The sequence below is a fragment of the Rana temporaria genome, chromosome 13 (assembly GCF_905171775.1).
Source record: "Rana temporaria chromosome 13, aRanTem1.1, whole genome shotgun sequence".
In the NCBI taxonomy this organism is placed as follows: Eukaryota; Metazoa; Chordata; class Amphibia; order Anura; family Ranidae; genus Rana; species Rana temporaria.
This window is the reverse complement of record NC_053501.1, coordinates 55,974,846-55,995,740: the sequence shown is the minus strand read 5'-3', so window position 1 is coordinate 55,995,740 and position 20,895 is coordinate 55,974,846. Positions and strand designations below refer to the sequence as shown.

Sequence of the window (20,895 nt, the reverse complement as noted above, 5' to 3'; positions counted from 1 at the left end):
ATATACACATTATATTATTTAAACTCAGTTTAGTAACTGTAAGTCATGTTTCTCCCTGGGATCATTGGAGACACAGTGGACCAACAAGTAAACATTCTACCATTATTGCATTGTGTAAATTACTATTTTGTCACTTTTATCTGGGTAAATCATGCTTTTTATACTGACCTACATGTAGGGTTGTCACCTTTTCTTCAAGCCAACCCTAAACACTTTAGCGGCAGCATTTCTTTTTGGGGTGTATATACTATAAGATTGTAAAAGACCTGGGACACATTTGGTGGCCTGAAAGAAAGAGCAGTAATGTGTCGCATAGCGTGCCACAGCAAACAGTGTGTGTGGCTGAATTTTGAGTGCTATGCATAGAATGCAGGGGTCGGAAATATTTAATGTACAAAATGCAGGGATCAGATATGTCCTGGGGAGAGGGCAAGTGCTAGCAGGGGGGTGGGGGGAGTTATATATGTGCTGGGGGAGTCTTTGGGAGGGGAGGGGAAAGGACTAGTGCTTATGGGGGGGGTGGATGTGTGCTGGTGGGATTCTTTGGGAGGGGAGAGGGCTAGAGCTAGCGGGGGGGAGGGGCTCAGATATGTGGGACATACATTGGGAGTGGAGAGGACTTGTGCTGGCGAGGGGGAGGTATATGTGCTAGGGGGATGCTTTGGCAGGGGACAGAGAGCTAGAGCTATCAAGGGGGGTCAGATATGTGAGGAGAGAGAGCTAGCTCTAGCAAAGGGCGGGGGTGCGTTGCATATGTGCTGGAGGACTCTTTGGGAGGGGAGAAGACTTGTGCTTGTGTGAAGTTTGTATTTGTCCCATTTGTGGATATTTATTTTCACTATTGGTAGAGAAGATTACCTTGAGCGTAAAGGATTTTCTTTTTTGCTAATAGAATGATATGAATAGAGACAAAAATAGCATATGTGGTGACACATAACTCGAATAAGGTTACAAAAGTCTCTAAATGCAGTAGTAACTAGATGAGAGTAGTTAATAGAGTGTAGATCTGGAACTTGTGCCCAGTAGAGCAATGCTACATTACAGATTTTCATCAAGGAGGTGTCCATCTGCTTTCTCCCTTAATTGTTTTTTTCTGCTGCTTGTGCTGTCAGAGCCACAACAGTGGCAATGCCCTGTTGACTACATCCTCACTTAATCCAAGGCCCCATCCCATAGAATAGTGTCCCCTCTCAGGGAACAATCCAGCAGAACAGCAGGCAACAAGCCAAGCCATACCCTATGCATTTATAACCTGACCCTTAAGGTACTAAGCACAGGCGGGGTTCCCTTCCCAGCTACCCAGAGCCAAACTAGCAACTAAAGAGCTCTCAACACTATCAGGGCCCATGACCTCCAATATGGCAACATCTAACGGAGGTCCAGGGGTATTGCTCTGGGGACTACTGGTATGTTTCTTACTCTATCTTGCATTCTTCTACACTTTTCCCATGTTAAATAAGGTATGTTTTCATACCATCCTATCCTACACCCTATCCCAGAGCAGCGAAAAATTGTAAAATCCTCCACCTAGGGGCCTATTCTCTCCCCTCAAAAAAATTTAGGAACGTTTTACAGTGACTACCCCATTACAATTTATGAGACTCAGTGAAAACAGAAAAGGAAGAACATAACTTGTACATACAATTCTACAGTAATGTACCAAACATGTTACCATTTATCAGAGACTGCTTTCCAGATAATACAAGAAAAACATATTCAGCATAACAGCATATTAACAATTGACTGTAGCCCAACTTTGGAATATATAGTTAATACACAGGTTAGGCAAACATGTGTCAACAATAAAATTGAGGGTCCAGATACTTTGCAACCTTACCAGTCTTAAGACCTCTTCAGGTCACAGGCCGGATAACTTCCTCTGCACTGGGCCTCAAAAGTTCCATGTGATCTTTGTGAATATGGCACCCAAAGAGTAGGTTCCAATAACATTTTAAGTTTCTTATAACAGGGTTCTTGGTCCTTCTCATGCATTGTGAGTGAAGCACTCCTTTGTGCTCTCACGCTGCCTGATTGTTTGGATCTTGGCATTCATCCTCCAAGTGTTCAAACAGCTCTTCTGAGATGACTCGTATCCCATGGCTATAAAATGTAAAAATGACCATTGCAGATAGAACAGCTTGCTCAAGGGAGGCTCTATCTCTTTCTGAGAGGTAAATAAGCATCTAGTGCCCTGTGCACTGTGGTTAGTCTCAAATGGTGGCCACTGCTGTGGTTCTGACAGCACTAGCTGCAGAAAGTTCTTTGGCCCCTTGCTGGGCATGTCCTCAAGTAGTGGTAGTCAGCCGGCTGGTTCAGCAGCATCTTGGCCTCCGTAGGCGCACCAAGCTTGTGTTCTACAGTTGATCCTGGCGGGCCCATCCCAGGGCTTGCAACATGTTCCTCTGTTGTTCTTTTGGTGGCACGGCCAACACCACACCCTCCTCCACTACTGTGTTTTTTTTCTGTGTATTCCCCCAAAGCAGAGGGGCTTGACTGTCTGCTACTCTCCCATGGAGCTATGACATAGCCCAAATATCCCGCCATGGAAGAAGTTTGGGGAAACTTTAACATGGGTACCGGTATGCTTTATAACCCTGTTGAGAATACCATAATTGTCCTCCCACTGATGGACATATTATTTTTTGGGCCTAGGGACCACAGACATGCATGAAGCTGCTAAAGTCTTCTGAGGCTAGCGAGCCCCCAAGGGGCAGTTCAACCCCAAAGCAAAAGAGGGAGATGCCCTTCAGCCCCAAATGAGGTATATGGCAGAGCAGAAATTTACTACTACAGCCTCACTCTGGTCATCCATCCACATCCCCAAGCCAAAGCTCCTGTGACTCTCTTTGCTTTAGTGTCTGTTTCAGCAGCTGGCAGGCCAAAGGGGTAATCTTCACTGACACCTGGCCACAACCTGGGCATGTAGGCCATTCCCCCCCCCCTGATCTTGTCAGACAATAGGCCAAACCTCCTGGTGGCTAGAATCTTAAGTCAGAGTCCAAGACTTACACAGTAGCTGATGGAGGGGTATTCTGCTCAGATGGCACGTTGCAGAGCAGTGACGAGGACAGGAAGGTCTGGAAATCTGCCCAGTGGGGCTCCCAGAGCCATGTGTGACATAATGGGATGCATGGTCAGTGACAATAACTAATAACTAACAGGCACCAATACATGTAACTTGTAGTTTTTTATTTGTAGTCTTTATTGCGAGACCCCCCCCCCTCAAGGATTCCAACCATAGACAGAGTGGTAAACAGTGAGACTACAGTCCCTAAATGAACCTAAGGGTAACCCACCCTGGCATAGCCGGGAGTTAGTATTATTTTCTAACTCTGTAAAGAGATCAAAGGTTTTTCTTCTTTACTAACATATTGATAAAATTAAAGAAGACCATAACACATATTGTGAGGAATAACTTTTATAAGGTTACACAAGTCTTTAAATGCAGCTGTAGCTAGATGAGAGCAGTAAATAGAGAACAGAGCTAAGACATGTGCCCAGAGCCAGGTGTAACCTAGTTCCTTTCAGTTCCTTTCCTTCCTCCAGCCATGGAATGCTACACTCTATACAACTATCATTGGGAAGTCCCCCAAAGGAGAAAGCCCAGATAATAGTGTCCCCTCTCAGGGGGCTATCCAGCAGAAGAGCAAACAAGAAAACCACATCCCATCTATTTATAACCTGAGCATTAGGGAACTACACACAGACAGGTTTCCCTACTCAGGTACCTAGGGGAGGGTTGGCAACTATAGGGTTCTTTATCAGGACATTACATCTGCGGAGGCCCAGATGTATTACCACAGGGACTACTCTTGTGCACTAAAAAAATAAATAAATAAGAGAAGGACACACCAACCTAGTGCAACTCCATGATAAACATTTATTAACCACTTCCAGCCCAAGGTCTTCATATGGGAATATCTGGATGATGCCTGCAGCTACAGGCATCATTCACATATCCTTGTTTTCAGCCGGGGATTCTGTGCACCATAAGAATGATCATAGTGGCAGTTCTGCCGCTAGATCGTTCTTAAAGGCATCGGGAGGACACACCCCCCTGCCGCCATCCAATGCTTCTCTGCGCTCTCCCGTGCCATCGGGACCCAGAGAAAGAATTGGCCACTGCTGGATGATGACCACAGAAATTTCTGGTATTCAGATGGTCACCAGTCATCTCTATGACTGTCGCAGGCCTGGCCGTGACGTCACACCCAGGCCACGGTTGTAAACAAAGCCACGATTGCGGCTGGTAAGCATGAGATCTAATTTGTTTTTTCGATCTCATGCTTTCCAGCCTGGAGGAGAAATGTGGGGTCTTATTGACCCCGCATCTCTCCATAAAGTGGACCTGCCACAAACCATTCCTATTACAAGGGAGTTTTACATTCCTTGTAATAGAAATAAAAGTGATCAAAAAATAAAATGTAAAAGAAAGTGTAAAAATAGCTCCTCTGTAACTCTAAACTGGTAACCTGTAAAAAAATGAACGTGTCGCCTATGGAGATTTTTAAGTACCGAAGTTTGGCGTCATTCCATAAGTGCACGCAATTTTAAAGCATGACATGTTGGGTATCTGTTTACTCTGTGTAACATCATCTTTCACATTATACAAAAAAAATGGGCTAATTTAACTGTTTTGTTATTTTTTTAATTCATGAAACTGTTTTTTTTTAAAACGCGTTTGAAAAATTGTTGCACAAATATCATGTGAGATAAAAAGTTACAAGGACCGCCATTTTATTCCCTAGGTGTCTACTAAAAAAACATATATAATGATTTGGGGTTCTGAGTAATTTTCTAGCAAAAAAGGATGATTTTTACATGTAAGAGAGGATTGCCAGAATAGGCCCGGTATGGAAGTGGTTAACCACTTCAGTCCCGGAAGGATTTGCCTCCTTCCTGACCAGGCCATTTTTTGTATTACTGCACTGCGTTGCTTTAACAGACAGTTGCGTGGCCGTGCAATGTTGTACCCAAACAAAATGGATGTAATTTTTTTTTCCCACAAATAGAGCTTTCTTTTGGTGATATTCGATCACCTCTGTGGTTTTTATTTTTTTGCACTATAAACAAAAAAAAGAGTGACAATTTTGAAAAAAAAACACAATACTTTGTACTTTTTGCTATAATAAATATCCCCAATTTAAAAAAAAAATCTTCATCAGTTTAGGTCGATATGTATTCTTCTACATATTTATGCGCAAAAGTTATAGCGTCTACAAAATAGGGGCTAGATTTATGACATTTTTATTATTATAACTTTTTTACTGGTAATGGAGGTGATCTGCGATTTTTATCGGGACTGAGACATTGTGGTGGACAAAATGGGCACTTTTGACACTTTTTTGAACCATTGACATTTATACCGAGATCAGAGCTATAAATAGCCACTGATTACTGTATAAATGTCACTGGTAGGGAAGGGGTTAACACTAGGGGAAAATCAAGGGGTTAAATGTGTTCTACCTGTGAGGGGAGTGTGGCTGACTAAAGGAGGAGAGAGATCATTGTTCTTACTTGGTGTCACTCCAGGATCCAAACTCAGATTGCCATCCTCCTTCTGTGACAGGAATAGCAGCAAATAACATACAGCGTGCAATATGACAAACATAGTAGTACATACATAAATAAAACAAAAAAGTGTTGGCGATATGTACACTTTTACTATATATTTGCATTTAATACCATTCACAAATTATCATAAGGTACCGTTTAAACATATAGGCCCGGATTCACGTAGCACTTACGCCGACGTATCTCGAGATACGCCGCGTAAGTCTATCTATGCACCGTCGTATCTATGCGCCTGACTCTGAAAGCAAGATACGCCTGAAACTAAGCTTCATCCGACCGACGTAAGTTTCCTACGCCGTCGTATCGTGAGCGCATATTTACACTGGCCGCAAGGGGCGCTCCCATTGATTTACGAATCGAATATGCCAATTCACGAACGTACTTGCGCCCGGCGCATTAATATACGTGGTTTACGTAAGGCTTACGTCCGGCATATAATTATTCCCCATCTATGAGGCGCAACTCATGCAAAGGTATGGACCAGGGAACGGCCGTCGTATTTTACGTCGTTTACGTAGAAGTACGTGAATAGGGATGGGCGTAGGTTACGTTCACGTCGTAGGCAGTGATTCGACGTATCTTAGGCGTTCGTCCCGACGTGATTCTGAGCATGCGCACCGAGATACGTCCATGAGCCGGCGCATGCGCGGTTCGTTATTCGTATATTGATGGCGCTCGGCCCATCATTTACATGGGGTCACGCCTCATTAGCATGGCTCATGCCCACTGCCACTTATGACGACTTGCGCCGAGGGAACCCAGCGTAGATTTGGGAGCAAGTGCTTTGTGAATACTGTGCTCGCCGCTCTGCGCTACGTGGGCGTAGCGTATATTCGATACGCTAGGCCGGCATAACTATGCGCCAGTGTCTGTGAATCCGGGCCATACATTTTAAATGTAAATATTTTTTAAATATACTCATATAATTATTTGTATTCTCTTTATAATTTTCATTTTTTTATTTTATTTTGCAGGCAACGTAGTTAATGGAACTATTGGAAAACAAATGGTTGACACTCTTGTAGAATCTTCCAGCAATGTTGAAATGATACTTAAGTTCTTTGACATGTTCCTAAAGCTGAAAGACCTAACTAGCTCTGATGCATTTAAAGAGTATGACCCAGAGGGGAAAGGTATTATCTCCAAAAAAGAGTTCCAAAAAGCCATGGAGGGGCAAAAACAATATGCACAGTCTGAAATTGAATTCCTTCTCTCTTGTGCTGAAGCAGATGAAAATGACATGTTTAACTATGTTGAATTTGTAGACAGATTTCATGAACCAGCTAAAGATATTGGATTTAACGTGGCTGTTCTGTTGACTAATCTCTCTGAGCATATGCCAAATGATTCACGACTCCAGTGTTTGTTGGATCCTGCAAACAGTGTACTGAACTACTTTTCTCCATACTTGGGTCGTATTGAAATAATGGGCGGAGCAAAAAGAATAGAGAGAGTATATTTTGAGATAAGTGAGTCAAGCCGGACACAGTGGGAAAAGCCACAAGTCAAGGAATCCAAGAGACAATTTATTTTTGATGTGGTCAATGAAGGTGGAGAACAGGAAAAAATGGAGCTTTTTGTTAATTTCTGTGAGGACACAATTTTTGAAATGCAGCTGGCGTCTCAAATTTCTGAGTCAGACACAGCTGATAGGCCTGAAGAAGAGGAAGAGGAGGAACCTCATCACCTGCTTGAAGTTGGTGAAGAAGACGAGGAAGAAAAGTCTTTGGAATCTTCTTCTGCTTTTATTGTAGCTTGCACAGCACTTAGGAAAAACACTTCAGATTTCTTCAAAATGCTAACTTTAAAGAACGTTAGTAAACAGTTTAGGAAGGTGAAAAAAATGACAATTAAAGAATTAGTGAAAGTTTTCTTCTCATTTTTCTGGACGCTATTTGTTGGTCTGTTCCAATTTGTGTTTACTATAGTATGGGGAATATTCCAGATACTTTGGAGCACTGTGTTCGGAGGTGGCTTAGTTGAAGGGGCCAAAAACATTAAAGTTACAAAAATATTAGGAGACATGCCTGATCCCACTCAGTTTGGAATCCACGACGATGTCCTGGAAAATGAAAAAGCAGATGCCCCTGAACACACTTCATCAGCAGAACTTGCCCATCTTGTAAAAGGAGATAAAGGAGAGATTGATATGCCTGATATATTTGGTTTACAAGCCAAAAAGGAAGGCTCTAAGCATGGTCCAGAAATTGGCCTAGGTGACTACACTGAGAATGTAGGAACAGAGAATACAACGAGCTTGGAAAGTGCTGTCCACAAACAAAGAAAGGCTCTTGTAAGTATATTACAATTTCTTTTTTTTTTTTTCTTATATTGTTACTTCCATTAATTATTTTTTTTTTTGTTGCAAAAACTGTTTTTGTTGTCCCTAAAATTGCTTTAAAATTGACTCTCTAGATCAGTGGTTCTCAACCTTTCTAGTGCCATGACCCCTTGTTAAATTTCTCAAGTTGTAGGGACCCCTAACAGTAAAAAAAAAAATGTAGCATGGGTTGTCAGCACCCAAGGCAAGACAAGTAATTTGCACCCCCTAGCCCATGGACATTTAGCGCTCCCTGAGTCCCTTCCACTTGTATAGTATTAAAACCCCTTATGGTACATCTTAGGCTGTACCACTCTCTCTTTGTTCTCCTTTCTTTCCCTTTTATCTCTTCCTATCCTAATTTATTGTTTCCCCCATCCCTCTTTCTAGCTGTCTTTCTTGTTTTTTCTATTATTTCTCTCCCTTTTCTTTGTTCCACCCCCTCTTTTTTTCTCCCTTCCATGTATTCCCCATTTTTATTCCTTCCCTTACTACATGGTGGGGGGGGGGGATGGGATGAGTGGCAATCCTGGGGGGAGTTCTGATCAGCCAAGTGCTCTTGACCAAGGTCATCTGCTGATCTGAGAACTGTAGTGGGGACTTTTAATGGCAAATCCTCCAGCCCCTCCCACTTCACAATTCTCACCAGTCAGCTGACCGGTAGTCTCTGCCCCCCAGCCATGCCGTGAACAGAATGGGCAGCTGCGAAGAGGCTGTGTAGGCGGCCACAAAAAGGCTGGGAGAGCGGTTTGGGCTTCAGGAACAGTCCAGGATTCGGTGACCCCTGGCAAATCATCATTCGACCCCGAGGGGGTCCTGACCCCCAATTTAGAATCACTGCTCTAGATGCTTTCATAGAAGCATTTGAGTCTCTTCTGCTACCTTTAGTAAATAATCAAAGATATAATATATGTACAGTATCTAGGAATGCTGTGTTCCTAGAGTATATCATTCCTAGAATACAATATTTTTTTGTACACTTTCAAGACTGTCTTTGTAGTTGGAGCTGGCAATCTTGTCTAAGTGAATTAATGAACCAGGCCTACTTGTTAGTTATGCTTGCTAGTTGGCAGATGCTCTGCTGTGCTGCCTCAAGGCAAAATTAAATGTCTATTTTCATTTTAAGTTTTACAGTATCTAAGGCATAATCATAAAATAAAAGCTACTGTACATATAGAACAGGAGAACCACTTTGTTTTCCTTTGTCCATAATGATAAACATTTCCCTCTTTCAGAAAAAGTACACATACATGCTTAGTCCAGGGAATGAAAATTAGCATAGCCACGAGTTCTATTGTTTGCTTGTTTATTGTAAATAAATTGCAATTAATGTCTTGGCTTCGGGGAGTATTATCACAAAGCCAACTTACTGGCTGTCACAAACATTAAGGAACTAGGCCAAGGTCATATTATTGCAACAATATTCCATGGTTATCTGATGTAGAACTACGATGTTCATGTTGGCTCTAATGAAGACAAAGCAATTACTGTTTAGAAAGACCCTGCTTTTTCTAATTACTTGGTATTGTGTTGTGTTTTGGTCTACTCTTTTCACACAAATAACTAGTAATTTGTTTTTAACTGTTATATTGTTTGCTAGTTTGGTGAAAAAAATAATGTGTTGATATGCTTTCTGCTTTAAATGCTGATGGTAAAGTAATATACAGTCAAACACAGTATTATGAAGCACTATGTATCATAAGTATGCGTTGACTTATAATTACGGAAGCTGTTATTTAGTGTAAAACAAAGGCATTTTTTGAAAGGCTATAATGATTTACTTCACACTGAATGATCAATCAAATTGGCCTCTGTGAGCATGAAAAACAATTAGTATTCACCACAGCCACTTGACTTTAGTGATACCTTTGGTAAAGGACAACTGTGTGTGAATTATTGTTTAAGATTGTGTAATACTAATGTTATTGGGATATGATGCATATGGTTATATTTCATTCTCATTCATTGAGGGCCATGGGATTGGGATTCAGAGGCAATTGGGTTATACTGCTGGCTACAGAAGGATTTGGACACTGGCGAGCAAGAAAACAGTGACCAGCCTGGTATATACCCTCCCACTCCCATCTTGCCTCTGTTTTTTTTTTTGTTTTCTTTTTTTCTAGTGTTCTAGGAGAAAGGACTTTTTTTCTCTATTGACAAAGAGCTTTATATTTTTCTGATAGTAATTTTTTGCTTTCATTCAATATTATTATTTTTCTTTAATCAAGCTTCTACAAGCTCCTAGAGCTAATCTCTATGGGCTAATCTTTCTGTATTAGCGGATCCTCAGCAGTAACTTTGTAGGCCATACCCAGGCCCCTGGAATGTGATTTTCAGGCACTGGACCACACATTTTGGCACTTTCCAAACCTGAGCATATTTCATTAGCTATGAATTACTTTATGGATTCAGAGTCATGGCACAGCCTTGGGTGTCATCCCTTATCTGAAGACTTACTTTGTTAGTAGGTCATGTAGACTCAGCATTGGGAGCTGCCTACTTCTTAGTTAAAACCATTCCCATGCTGTCTGCAGTTAACCTGTTTTAGCTCCTGTTACTGACAGTTTGGAATGTTGCCCTCTACGTGAGCCCTTGGAGTCCTTCCTTCCAAGCTCCATCAAGTGAGCCCCCTTCTTGGTTCTGTCCAGGGGGGTTTGCTTTGTGGTTATTCAGTGTTTCATGGGCCATATTACAACCTTGATTGCTGACTTCACACCTCCCCCTGTAGAATCCTTTTCTGTTCTGGCTGTGGTCTCTGAGCCCTCTGCCACATAGACTCTGTCTGATACTGAGTCCTAAAGATCAATAAAGTGACATTAAAGCCTCAGTTTTTTTTCCAGCAGCTGATTTATTCACTTAGTGAGTATTAAGCTTTTCATTATTTAATCCTTGCCATTATTCCAGTTTAAACTGGTGCCATGGTCACTTCCCCTGGTTTCCTGTTTCAGGGTGACTCCTTTACCTTTGCAGCATCTTATAGAGCAACCCTTGCATACACAGACTAGAGCTGTCTCCCTACACTGTGTGCATCAATAGAAACATGCTGCCCTTCTCCAAACTAACAGACTGACTCCAGCTGCATTGTCCGTTGTTAATTCTGTCCTGTTTAGAGTGGAAGTTCAGGGAAGCAGCACTGACAGAGCACAAGACTGCAGCATAGAAAGTTCTAAACTGCAAGTGCTTGGGTGAGAATTTTAAAGTGATAATAGACATACGTCTATTGAGGTGACTAGTCTTAGGTAATGCACAGTAATGAAAAAAATCCTTCCACAGAAGCTGTATCTGTTTATCTGTAGCCCTCTCTCCTCAAAGCCTTCCAAAGTGCACAGATAGGTTTGTATGGCATACAGCAGGCAGGGCGCAGAGATCTAACACAAGCACATTCCACAGCACAGAGCTCAGTGTAATCTGACACTTAAGTGGAAAAAAAACACACACCCCCCCCCCACATAATTGATGGATTGCCTGGTGTCGAAGACAGCTGTCTGAAGTAACAGATGCAGATTGTAGTGTAGTGAGAGAGCAGACAGGATCCACCGTAGGTGCTATAGATTGAGGCAAGTACACACTATATGAAAATCTGCTTTGTTCATTTTTATTTTTAATCGGTAGTAAAGTTGCAGAAGGAAAAAAAGGTCCCCATGCATACTTTTGCACTGCATTCTAGCACGTTATGACAAATGTATCTATAAAACTGATCCCTCCAGCAGCGTGCTGTCACCGCTGACAGGGATTTAATCTTCGCCCGATCTTCCTTCCAGGTTTGCAGACTCCGGCCATTTGAATGGCTGAGTAGCAATGACGTCACTCCCGTACATGTGTACGGGAGCCACGATCAGGGCATAGCACGCTCAATGGGCATGAAAGGGCAGTGTGCATGTGCCATGACATCACCTGCTGTTACACATTGGGATATCTCCTAAATGGTGCACGTTTACAACCACTGTGCTGGTGAATGTTTTGTTGTGTTGTACTCAATATGTTAAACTAGAAAAAGCTGGGGGTTTCATACTACGTTAACAAATGATAGTGCCCTTGAGGAATTGAAGGCCACTGACATTACTCTTAGGCCCCATACACACGAGAGAATTTATCCGCGGATACGGTCCAGCGGACCGTTTCCACGGATAAATCCTCTCAAAGATTTCCGCAGATTTCTATGCGATGGAGTGTACACACCATCGCATTGAAATCCGCGCGGAAATCCTCTGGCGATGACGTGTCGCGCCGTCGCCGCGATTATGACGCGGCGACGGGCGCGACGCTGTCATATAAGGAATTCCACGCATGCGTCAAATCATTACGACGCGTGCGGGGAATCCCTTTGGACGGATGGATCCGGTGAGTCTGTACAGACAAGCGGATCCATCTGTTGGGATGGATTCCAGCAGATGGATTTGTTGTGCATGTCAGCAAATATCCGATCTGCTGGAATCCATCCCAGAGGAGATTTCTCCGCGGAAACAGATCCGCTGGCGTGTACACACCATAGGATCTATCTGCAGAAACCCATTTGCTGGGATTTATCTGCGGATGGATTCTATCGTGTGTATGGGGCCTTAGGTTTAGAGAGACCATTTTGGCCTGCAGATTCTATTAGTGCTGCTGTCTGTCTGGGATCCCTTGGGGACCCTAAGACTACTAAGACTTTTTCAGTGCATCTGTTAGTCCCAGATATCCATGGGAGGCTCCAGATAATCTGTTTACACCTCCCAAAAGTGTGGCAGTATTTTACCAATTTGAGCAGTCTTTTATCAAGAATTAGGTCTTGTGGCTGGGGTGAAATCCAAGACACATTGTATGTGATAGGACTTGGATGCTGGAAGAATCCCATCTACTGATCACTATTCTGGAGCTCCAAGTGATTTGGTTTTTCCTACAATGCTGGACACCCCATCTAGAGAGTCAGCATCCAGTCAGACAATGTCACATCAGCAGCATACAGTAAAGGAAAAAAAAGTATTGCTGTGGCAAGTTGAGTAGAAAGGATTCAATTTTGGACAGAACTTCATATTCCAGTCTTGTCTAGTGTTTACATTTTTGTAATGGACAATTGGCAGGCAGACTTCTTCAGCTGACATACAACACCATATTCATGTGCTAGTAACATTAACAGCAAGTTTTTTTGCAAGTAAAAGAAGACTCTATCAACAGATGCTAGAATGGACCATTAGGGTATGCACTCTGGTGTACTTTAAGAGGGTTATTTGGAAGTTTAGAGACATGCACCTAGCCATGTCCATGCAAATGTGAAACTCACCTAAACATATAAATAAGTTCACTCACACCAGGAAAGAGACCTGTGGTGCAAGGAAACCTATAATAGGGTGACCAGGCATCCCCAGTTTCCGTGGACAGTCCCCGAATTGAGGACACTGTTCCCGGATCAAGTCTGCCCCCGGTTTTGTCCCTAGATTGGATTTAAACAGGGGCTGGGGCAATTTCAAAGACAGTCAGTGCAGAATTAAAAAAATTAAATCTGAATTACACACCACCGCTCCACCGCACCTACTAGTTTAGGTGGGTGTATATTTTTCAATTATCTGTGCCCCTTTCTGATGATAGACTGCTGGTCGGAGCAGAGGGAATATTTCTTCAGTTTCGGGTGTATGCCCATTCAGCTCCACTCGCATGTTCTTCTGCCTTGGCTAGAATCCTGGCCAGCCACCTGCTTGCTTATCTCCTTGCCATCCCTGGTGGAGTGATCTTCCTCCGCTCCCCACCCAGTAGTAGCCAGGGGCCGGAGAGTAAGACTTGACAGGCTGTGAGGCGGGGGGCAGAGAGTCGCTGATTGGCGCCATTACTAGTAAAAAAAAAATATGTCCCCGGATTTCATTTAAAAAATCTGGTCACCTTAACCTATAAAGAACCACAGAAGCATGAATCAATAAGGGCAAAAGAGACAATAGCGAGATAGACACTGTGACCCTAGGAATAAAGGAGGAAACAGATGCCTCAGAAGAAGGATACACTACCAGCAGACTGCTTTTGACCACACCACATATTGAGGAGCAGGCCTCTGGCAATCACCCACAAAGAGGAGCTCACTAGATGTAGGTTCCTAACAGCAGTCTGCCCCTATTTCGCTGTTCCAAACATGTTCCATCACAGTAAACATTCTGTTCACTTCCCAGTATTGCTACTATCTTTATAGATATTCATTATTTTTCAGAACCCATGGTCCTACCACACTCTTTACATAATGAGAGGTACATGTGACTTCTCAAACAAACAGTGTCCACTTACCCAGCATTGACCATCTGAAGCACAGTTCAGCAGCAATATTTTCTCCTTCATGCAATGCAGGGAACATTTATTATTTCTTTTCAGTAATTTTTATGGAAGAGGAGGGAAGATGGGTGTGTATATGAGTCTCTGTAGTCCAGAATTGTATGTTTTTCATGTGTACATAGAGCAGAATTGTTTATATATGCATGTGTGCTTAAAGGAGTTGTAAAGGATTTTTTTCCCCCCTAAATAGCTTTCTTTACCTTAGTGCAGTCCTCCTTCACTTACCTCATCCTTAGATTTTGCTTTTAAATGTCCTTATTTCTTCTGAGAAATCCTCACTTCCTGTTATTCTGTTTGTAACTACACACCGTAATGAGAGGCTTTCTCCCTGGTGTGGAGAAGGCCTCTTGAGGGGGGAGGGGGCGAGCAGGCAAGTCAGGACACGCTCTAATTTGCAGATAGAGAAAGGGGCGTGGGCGTTAGTGGGCGTCCTGACTTGCCTGATCGCCCCCCTCCCCCATCAAGAGGCTTTCTCCACACCAGGGACATCCAGTGGTCAAATAGTCTTGACACTGTTTATGATCTGTCACTGACTGTCATAGTGAAAGTCAGTGTACTGTATGTAATATGTCACTGTACACAATCTGTTACTGTCCTACTGAATTATGTGTCACCACTGTCAAAATAACTAATGTCACTGTATATAATCTGTCACCAAAAAGCATTAATATCCCTGTTTGGTTTTAAGAGAGAGATGATGCACCAAATCTTCCAAAGGAAACATCTTATATTTTACATGGGTTTTAATAAAAGATTATTTCTTCCAATTTAAAATGTATTGCATAACGCATATGTACTTAATATTAAATCTTACAATAATTAAAAACATATAGTTATGTGCAACCTACAACCACTTAAAAAGTACAGTAAAACCTTGGTCTGAGAGTGTTTTGCAAGACAAGCAAAATGTTTTAATACATTTTGCCTTGGTATACAAGCGATGTCTTGATATAAGAGTAGCGACATGTCACAACTGAGTATAAAAAAGAAGAGAGGAGCCTCTAAGTGTAGCAATATGGTTACATTTAATGAAGGTACAACATTTAGAAACTTATTGCTACACTTAGAGGTGCCTCTCTTCTCTTTTATACCCTGTAAAAATAAATGCTTTGATATACAAGTGCTTTGGATTACAAGCAAGTTTCTGGAACGAATTATGCTTGCAAACCAAGGTTTTACTGTAACTTGTTGATGAGTATGTGTTTGTTAATGTTCATATGCAGGCAGACTTGTTCAAAAGTAGATTATGGTAGAGAATGGGCAGGACACATCTTTGCCCTCTTACCATCCACAGCCCCAGCCATATACACACGGCTGAATTTAAATGTGCCAAGTGTATTATGTCTCTCCTTTCCTACTTCAATTAACTGACTAGTCCTGTTATCATACTATGAAACTTCAGATCTGAAAAGCAAGTGAAGAGCAGAGTGTCAGTTTTTTTTTTAATTTTGCTGTTGCCCTATTCTAGCAAATAATTTCTAGATCTATAAACCCCCAATACACCAATGGTTTATACTGGCAGGCTGAGTGGTACTTTGAAACCTTTTATTACACATACGTTTGTATTACTATTAACAACATCATTTGTTCATAGCTGTGTGCTGCCCCAGTCAGGATTGCCACCCTAGGCCATGGCCTGTCTTGTCTATAAAGAAACCTAACCATGCATATAAGATCCCTCAATGAAACGATCACTTGTAGAACAGCACTGGAACAACATATTTTTTTTAGCACAGAAACTGTCAGACACCTATTAGTACTTATTTCTCAGACTATCTTTGTTGGTAGACTATGACTTGCACTATTGTGACTAGTAATATTTGGAAACTGGAGACACAACTGGACACCGTCACATTTTGGTTATATTGTTGAAAAATAGATAGGTAATTTCCACTGGAGTATCAGAATCTGGCATTCCTTAGATTTCTTGTATTTTAAGCCTAAGCTGAATGTTTGACACCATGGTCAGTCTTCATTGCAATTTTCTACAAACTGTCACAGACCAGTTACCAGTTATGGACATTACCAATGTTACAGCTTTAGAATATTTCACGTTGCCAGATTGTGAGTGTTGTAGGTGGCATGTACCAAATAACACATAAGGTTGGATTCAAAGGCTGCAGATAACAGAAGCTAAAATAGTTACTTTTGCCTAATTAGGAACTCTTTCAGAGCAGTTTAGCGCAACCTGTGTCACAATCATGATCATCCAAATCTTCAGAGACTAGATACTTTCCTATGGCAGATAATCTATTGCAGCAGATGACAAAAGTGGAACTATTGAGCACTATCTAAAGTTTGGTGAACTAAGAGCTGCAATGACAGATATCGCTAAGTAGTTTTCTGAGGAAAATGGATCTCTCAATGAAAAATGTTGTGATCTAAAAGAAGACAGAACTTGGACTTGGAAGGCGTTTTTCAGGCACTTTAGCACTAAAAGGTGAAAAAACACAAACATTTACGACCCATTTAACTTCTTGTTTTTTCTAAATTTTTACATAAATGGTTATATACTGGTTTATGTACAGCATTTGTTTCCAGTTAGTTGCTCTTTTTGATTTAAACAATTGGTAAATTACCTCCACTGTAAACCATGATTGTGTGGGATTTGCTTTGGTTGCATTGACTGCTGGGATTAAAGTTTATAGTGGTTAACAGTTGCAAAATAATTATCATAGCTGTCACTAAAACATATATCATTTTGGGGAAAAAAAACTGATTTATATGTGTGATTTAAATATATCATACAGTGAGGGAGACTTCACAAATGCAGTTATAAGCATAGGGAAAAGTCAAATCTCAGTATTGTCTCTTAAACGAGGCAAAAATGTCAAGTGTGTAAGGAGGTGTTGATGTGTACAGGGTAGGAAAGATGATCTCATCTCCCTGGTCATTAAACAGCGTTTATCACACATTTTGATTAAAGCAGTAAACAACGCAGCCATTGTCCCCTTCTTGTGTGCATGCCTGTCAAATGCCGCATTTGTCCAGAGACAGAAAATTATTGGTGCTTACAAAACCTGAAATTAAATGCAGTCACTCACTCGGAGGAGAGATTCTTATCATAAAAGCACAATTATGTGTACCATTTACATGTGTAAATATGTGATGATAATATTTTGACACAATGGGGTGGATTTACTAAAGGCAAATAGTGCAGTCACTGTAGATCTGGGGGAACGTGCAAGAAAAAAAAAACAGCATTGTTGCTTGCACATGATTGGATGATAGAAATCTGCAGAGCTTTCCCTCATTTCAGAGCTTCCCTTCAGTTTTCCAATGTGTTTATTCAAGTTTTCAGATAGAAATATATAAAATCAGTATTTATCATTACAATCAAAAATAATTGTAGATTAACAAGTTGTTTAAGGTCAGTAACATAGTTGGTAAATCTTCATATATTTTAATCTTTATGTTGAATCAATTACCTGAGGGTCAAAACTAAACCAAACTTATGACTCTATAACTAAATTTCAACTTGATCTCAAGGACCATATGTGGTAATAGAATGTATTTAATATCATATTCAATCAAAAAGAGAAATGAGGGGAGAATAGAGATAGCAAAAAAAAAAAAAGAAGAAAAAAAGGAAGAAGAAAAAATAAGGAAAGGGGTGCACTTTGTCAGTTCATCTTATCATGTTGTTCTGAGATAGTTGATCCATGGGTCCCATATATTATTAAACCAAGTGATCTTGTCATTTAGAATCGCGGATAGGCGATCATTCACCATTATCAATGATAATTTAGTTTTTAGTTAGTAAAAAGGAATCGTAGGAGACTTTCAAAATTTGTCTGCGACAAATATAAAGGATATACGTTTTTTATTTGTTTTGACGTGGGCGTCCCAACAATGCATTCAGAGGAGATTTAATGAGGTTTACTTGGGTCAAAGAGTATATAAAGTTATATGTACGTATCCAGAACCTTTTTGCTTTTGGGCACGTCCACCAAGTGTGATACACGGTGCCGTCTGTATTACATCCTCTAAAGCATCGCGGAGATGCTCCTGGGACAAAGGTTGCGAACCGCGCCGGGACCATGTACTTTCAGATCCTTCAGATCTAGCTCAACTGCACTTGTGGGTGCACAGTATGTTTGCCTTCAGTAAATCAACCTCTCTGCTTTTACATTAAAAGGTCTTTTAAATCATAACAAGGATTTTGTAGCTGGCCAAAGGTGTGGTGTATGTCAGTAAATCTTTCAATAGTCATATCAGTCTTGGGGATCTACTTTAATGGTTCTCTTGTGGCTGGTTCATATTGCCAGTATGACTTTACTAGACATACACCACCAGACATATGACATATTGGTCACTTCATAGGGTAATTTTTTTTGTTCTGTGTCACAGGCATGCAAATGTATTTTTAGGAAATTGTTAAAATTAGTTCTTTGGTCGCATCATACACATTTATTAACACCAGCATTGTATTAGCAATACAAACAACAGCTTGACAATCCAATATAAACTTACTTGCAAAATCCCTTTTCATGTTGTGAGTCCTTCCTGACTGCTGTCCATCTCTTTCCACCACTTCCTGGGTTCTTTACAGCTTCTCCCCTGCAATAGCAGGAGATTTTGACTGGCTCTATGACTTTGCATAGAGAGCCCTGTGTGTCTTTTAGTTAATTTCAGGTCCGAATTCAGCCCAAAATTTGGGCTGAAATCGGGTCAGAAACGGGTAATGGGGATGCACTGGACCCCTGCTGTGAGCCGTATGCGAAGATAGTGTGAACCCAGCCTTATTCTCATGTGCAGGGATTTATTGACGACTAGGGATCTAATTCGATTTTACTGAATGTTAATTTGTTTTGTTTTTTTAAACACAATAAACAACTTCCAGTTATCGTTGCACCAGCAACATTTATATGAATATTGCTCAAAGTCACATTTCGTCTAATCTTACTGAATGATACAGTGCATTCGATATTGAGTACCTCAAGCATGTCAGAATCACCCTGTAGGGCATTGCAAAAGTCTGGACAATACCAGCTCCCTGGGGCTCAGTCCAGGTGTATCCAGCCCTGGTGACCATATCCTTTAAACCTACCAGGGCTCCCCTATGTTGATAAATATATTGTTCCATAACTAGAGTATTCCCCATGTGTGTAATTCATGAGGCAACTGTGGGCGGTAAGGTCGAATTCCGTCCCATCAAAATGAGTTTTCGAGCCTGAAATAGCCCCTGGGAAAATGCAATCCTGATCATCTCCCCAGGGATCACTTTATCCAGAACACCTGGGTGGGCAGCAAATTGGGTCTAAAGGCACATTCTTTTGAAAAACCCGATTGAGTGTTCCAAGTACCGCATTCCAGTAACAATGGAGCTTTGGGCATTACCAGAGGAGATGGAAAAGATCCCCAGTGTGCAGCTAGAACCTACCACACTAGGGGTCTGCAAGTCTGCCCATTTTATGAAGTTTTTGTTGGGGTGGGGTGGGATGTACCCCAAGTACAATATACAATCATGATACTTTTTGTGCAACATTCAAAGAGAAGGTAGAAATAGATTGCAGGGCCTCCTCCCACTGATCTCCCGTGAGTGGCCCCAGATCCCTTTCCCAGAGGGACACTGCCTTAATGGGGTGTGCCCGTAGGTGGTGCGTTAGTTGCATTAGATAGCATTGTGATATAATCCACCTTAGATTGAGTGCTAGATTGTAGTAAGTGAAAAATAGGAGTAGAAGACATAACCCAGCCACCTGCATCCTCCTGCATGCCTGAGTTGAAGATAGGAGTAAAACATTGCGGGACTTGCGTATGAGTTTGCTTCTGCATGCAAGCTCATGGGGACAGGGGCACTTTAAAAAATATATATATTTTTTATTTTTCATTTTACTTTATTTAATTTAGTTTGACATGTTTTTCCGCAAAAAATAAAAAATTTCGATCACTTTTATTCCTATTACGAGGAATGTAAACATCCCTTGTAATAGGAATATGGCAGGTCCTCTTTACAGTGAGATATGGGGTCAATAAGACCCCACATTCCACCTCTAGGCTGGGAAGCCTGAAATAAAAAAACAGAAAAAAAACAATCCTGGTTTTGATCGTAGCGTTGTCGGTAGAAGCAGGGGGGGGGGCGTATTGCGGGGTATTGCAGAGTATGCACAGTATTGCCCAGAGTATTGCAGAGTATGCCCAGAGTATTGCAGAGTATGCCCAGAGTATTGCAGAGTATGCCCACAGTATGCCCAGAATATTGCAGAGTATGCGCACAGTATGCCCAGAGTATTGCAGAGTATGCGCACAGTATGCCCAGAGTATTGCCCAAAGTATTGCCCAGAGTATTGCAGAGTATGCCCAAAGTATGCCCAGAGTATTGCAGAGTATGCCCACAGTATGCCCAGAGTATTGCAGAGTATGCGCACAGTATGCCCAGAGTATTGCAGAGTATGCGCACAGTATGCCCAGAGTATTGCAGAGTATGCACACAGTATGCCCAGAGTATTGCAGAGTATGCCCAGAGTATTGCAGAGTATGCACAGAGTATGCCCAGAGTATTGCAGAGTATGCCCAGAGTATTGCAGAGTATGCCCACAGTATGCCCAGAGTATTGCAGAGTATGCGCACAGTATGCCCAGAGTATTGCAGAGTATGCACACAGTATGCCCAGAGTATTGCAGAGTATGCCCAGAGTATTGCAGAGTATGCACAGAGTATGCCCAGAGTATTGCAGAGTATGCCCAGAGTATTGCAGAGTATGCACA

At 41.6% G+C, this 20,895-nt stretch overlaps 1 protein-coding gene across 11 annotated transcripts in view; it reads left to right on the top strand.

Moving 5' to 3' along the window:
* The window catches only part of LOC120920819 (ryanodine receptor 3), a 692,572-nt gene that overhangs the window by 592,995 nt on the left and 78,682 nt on the right, over positions 1 to 20,895 (top strand). For all 11 annotated transcript variants that reach the window (XM_040333156.1, XM_040333154.1, XM_040333152.1 and 8 more), the window contains one exon: positions 6,549 to 7,867. In XM_040333156.1, the coding sequence (XP_040189090.1) occupies positions 6,549 to 7,867 (1,319 nt within the window). The remainder of the gene's footprint in view (positions 1 to 6,548; positions 7,868 to 20,895) is intronic.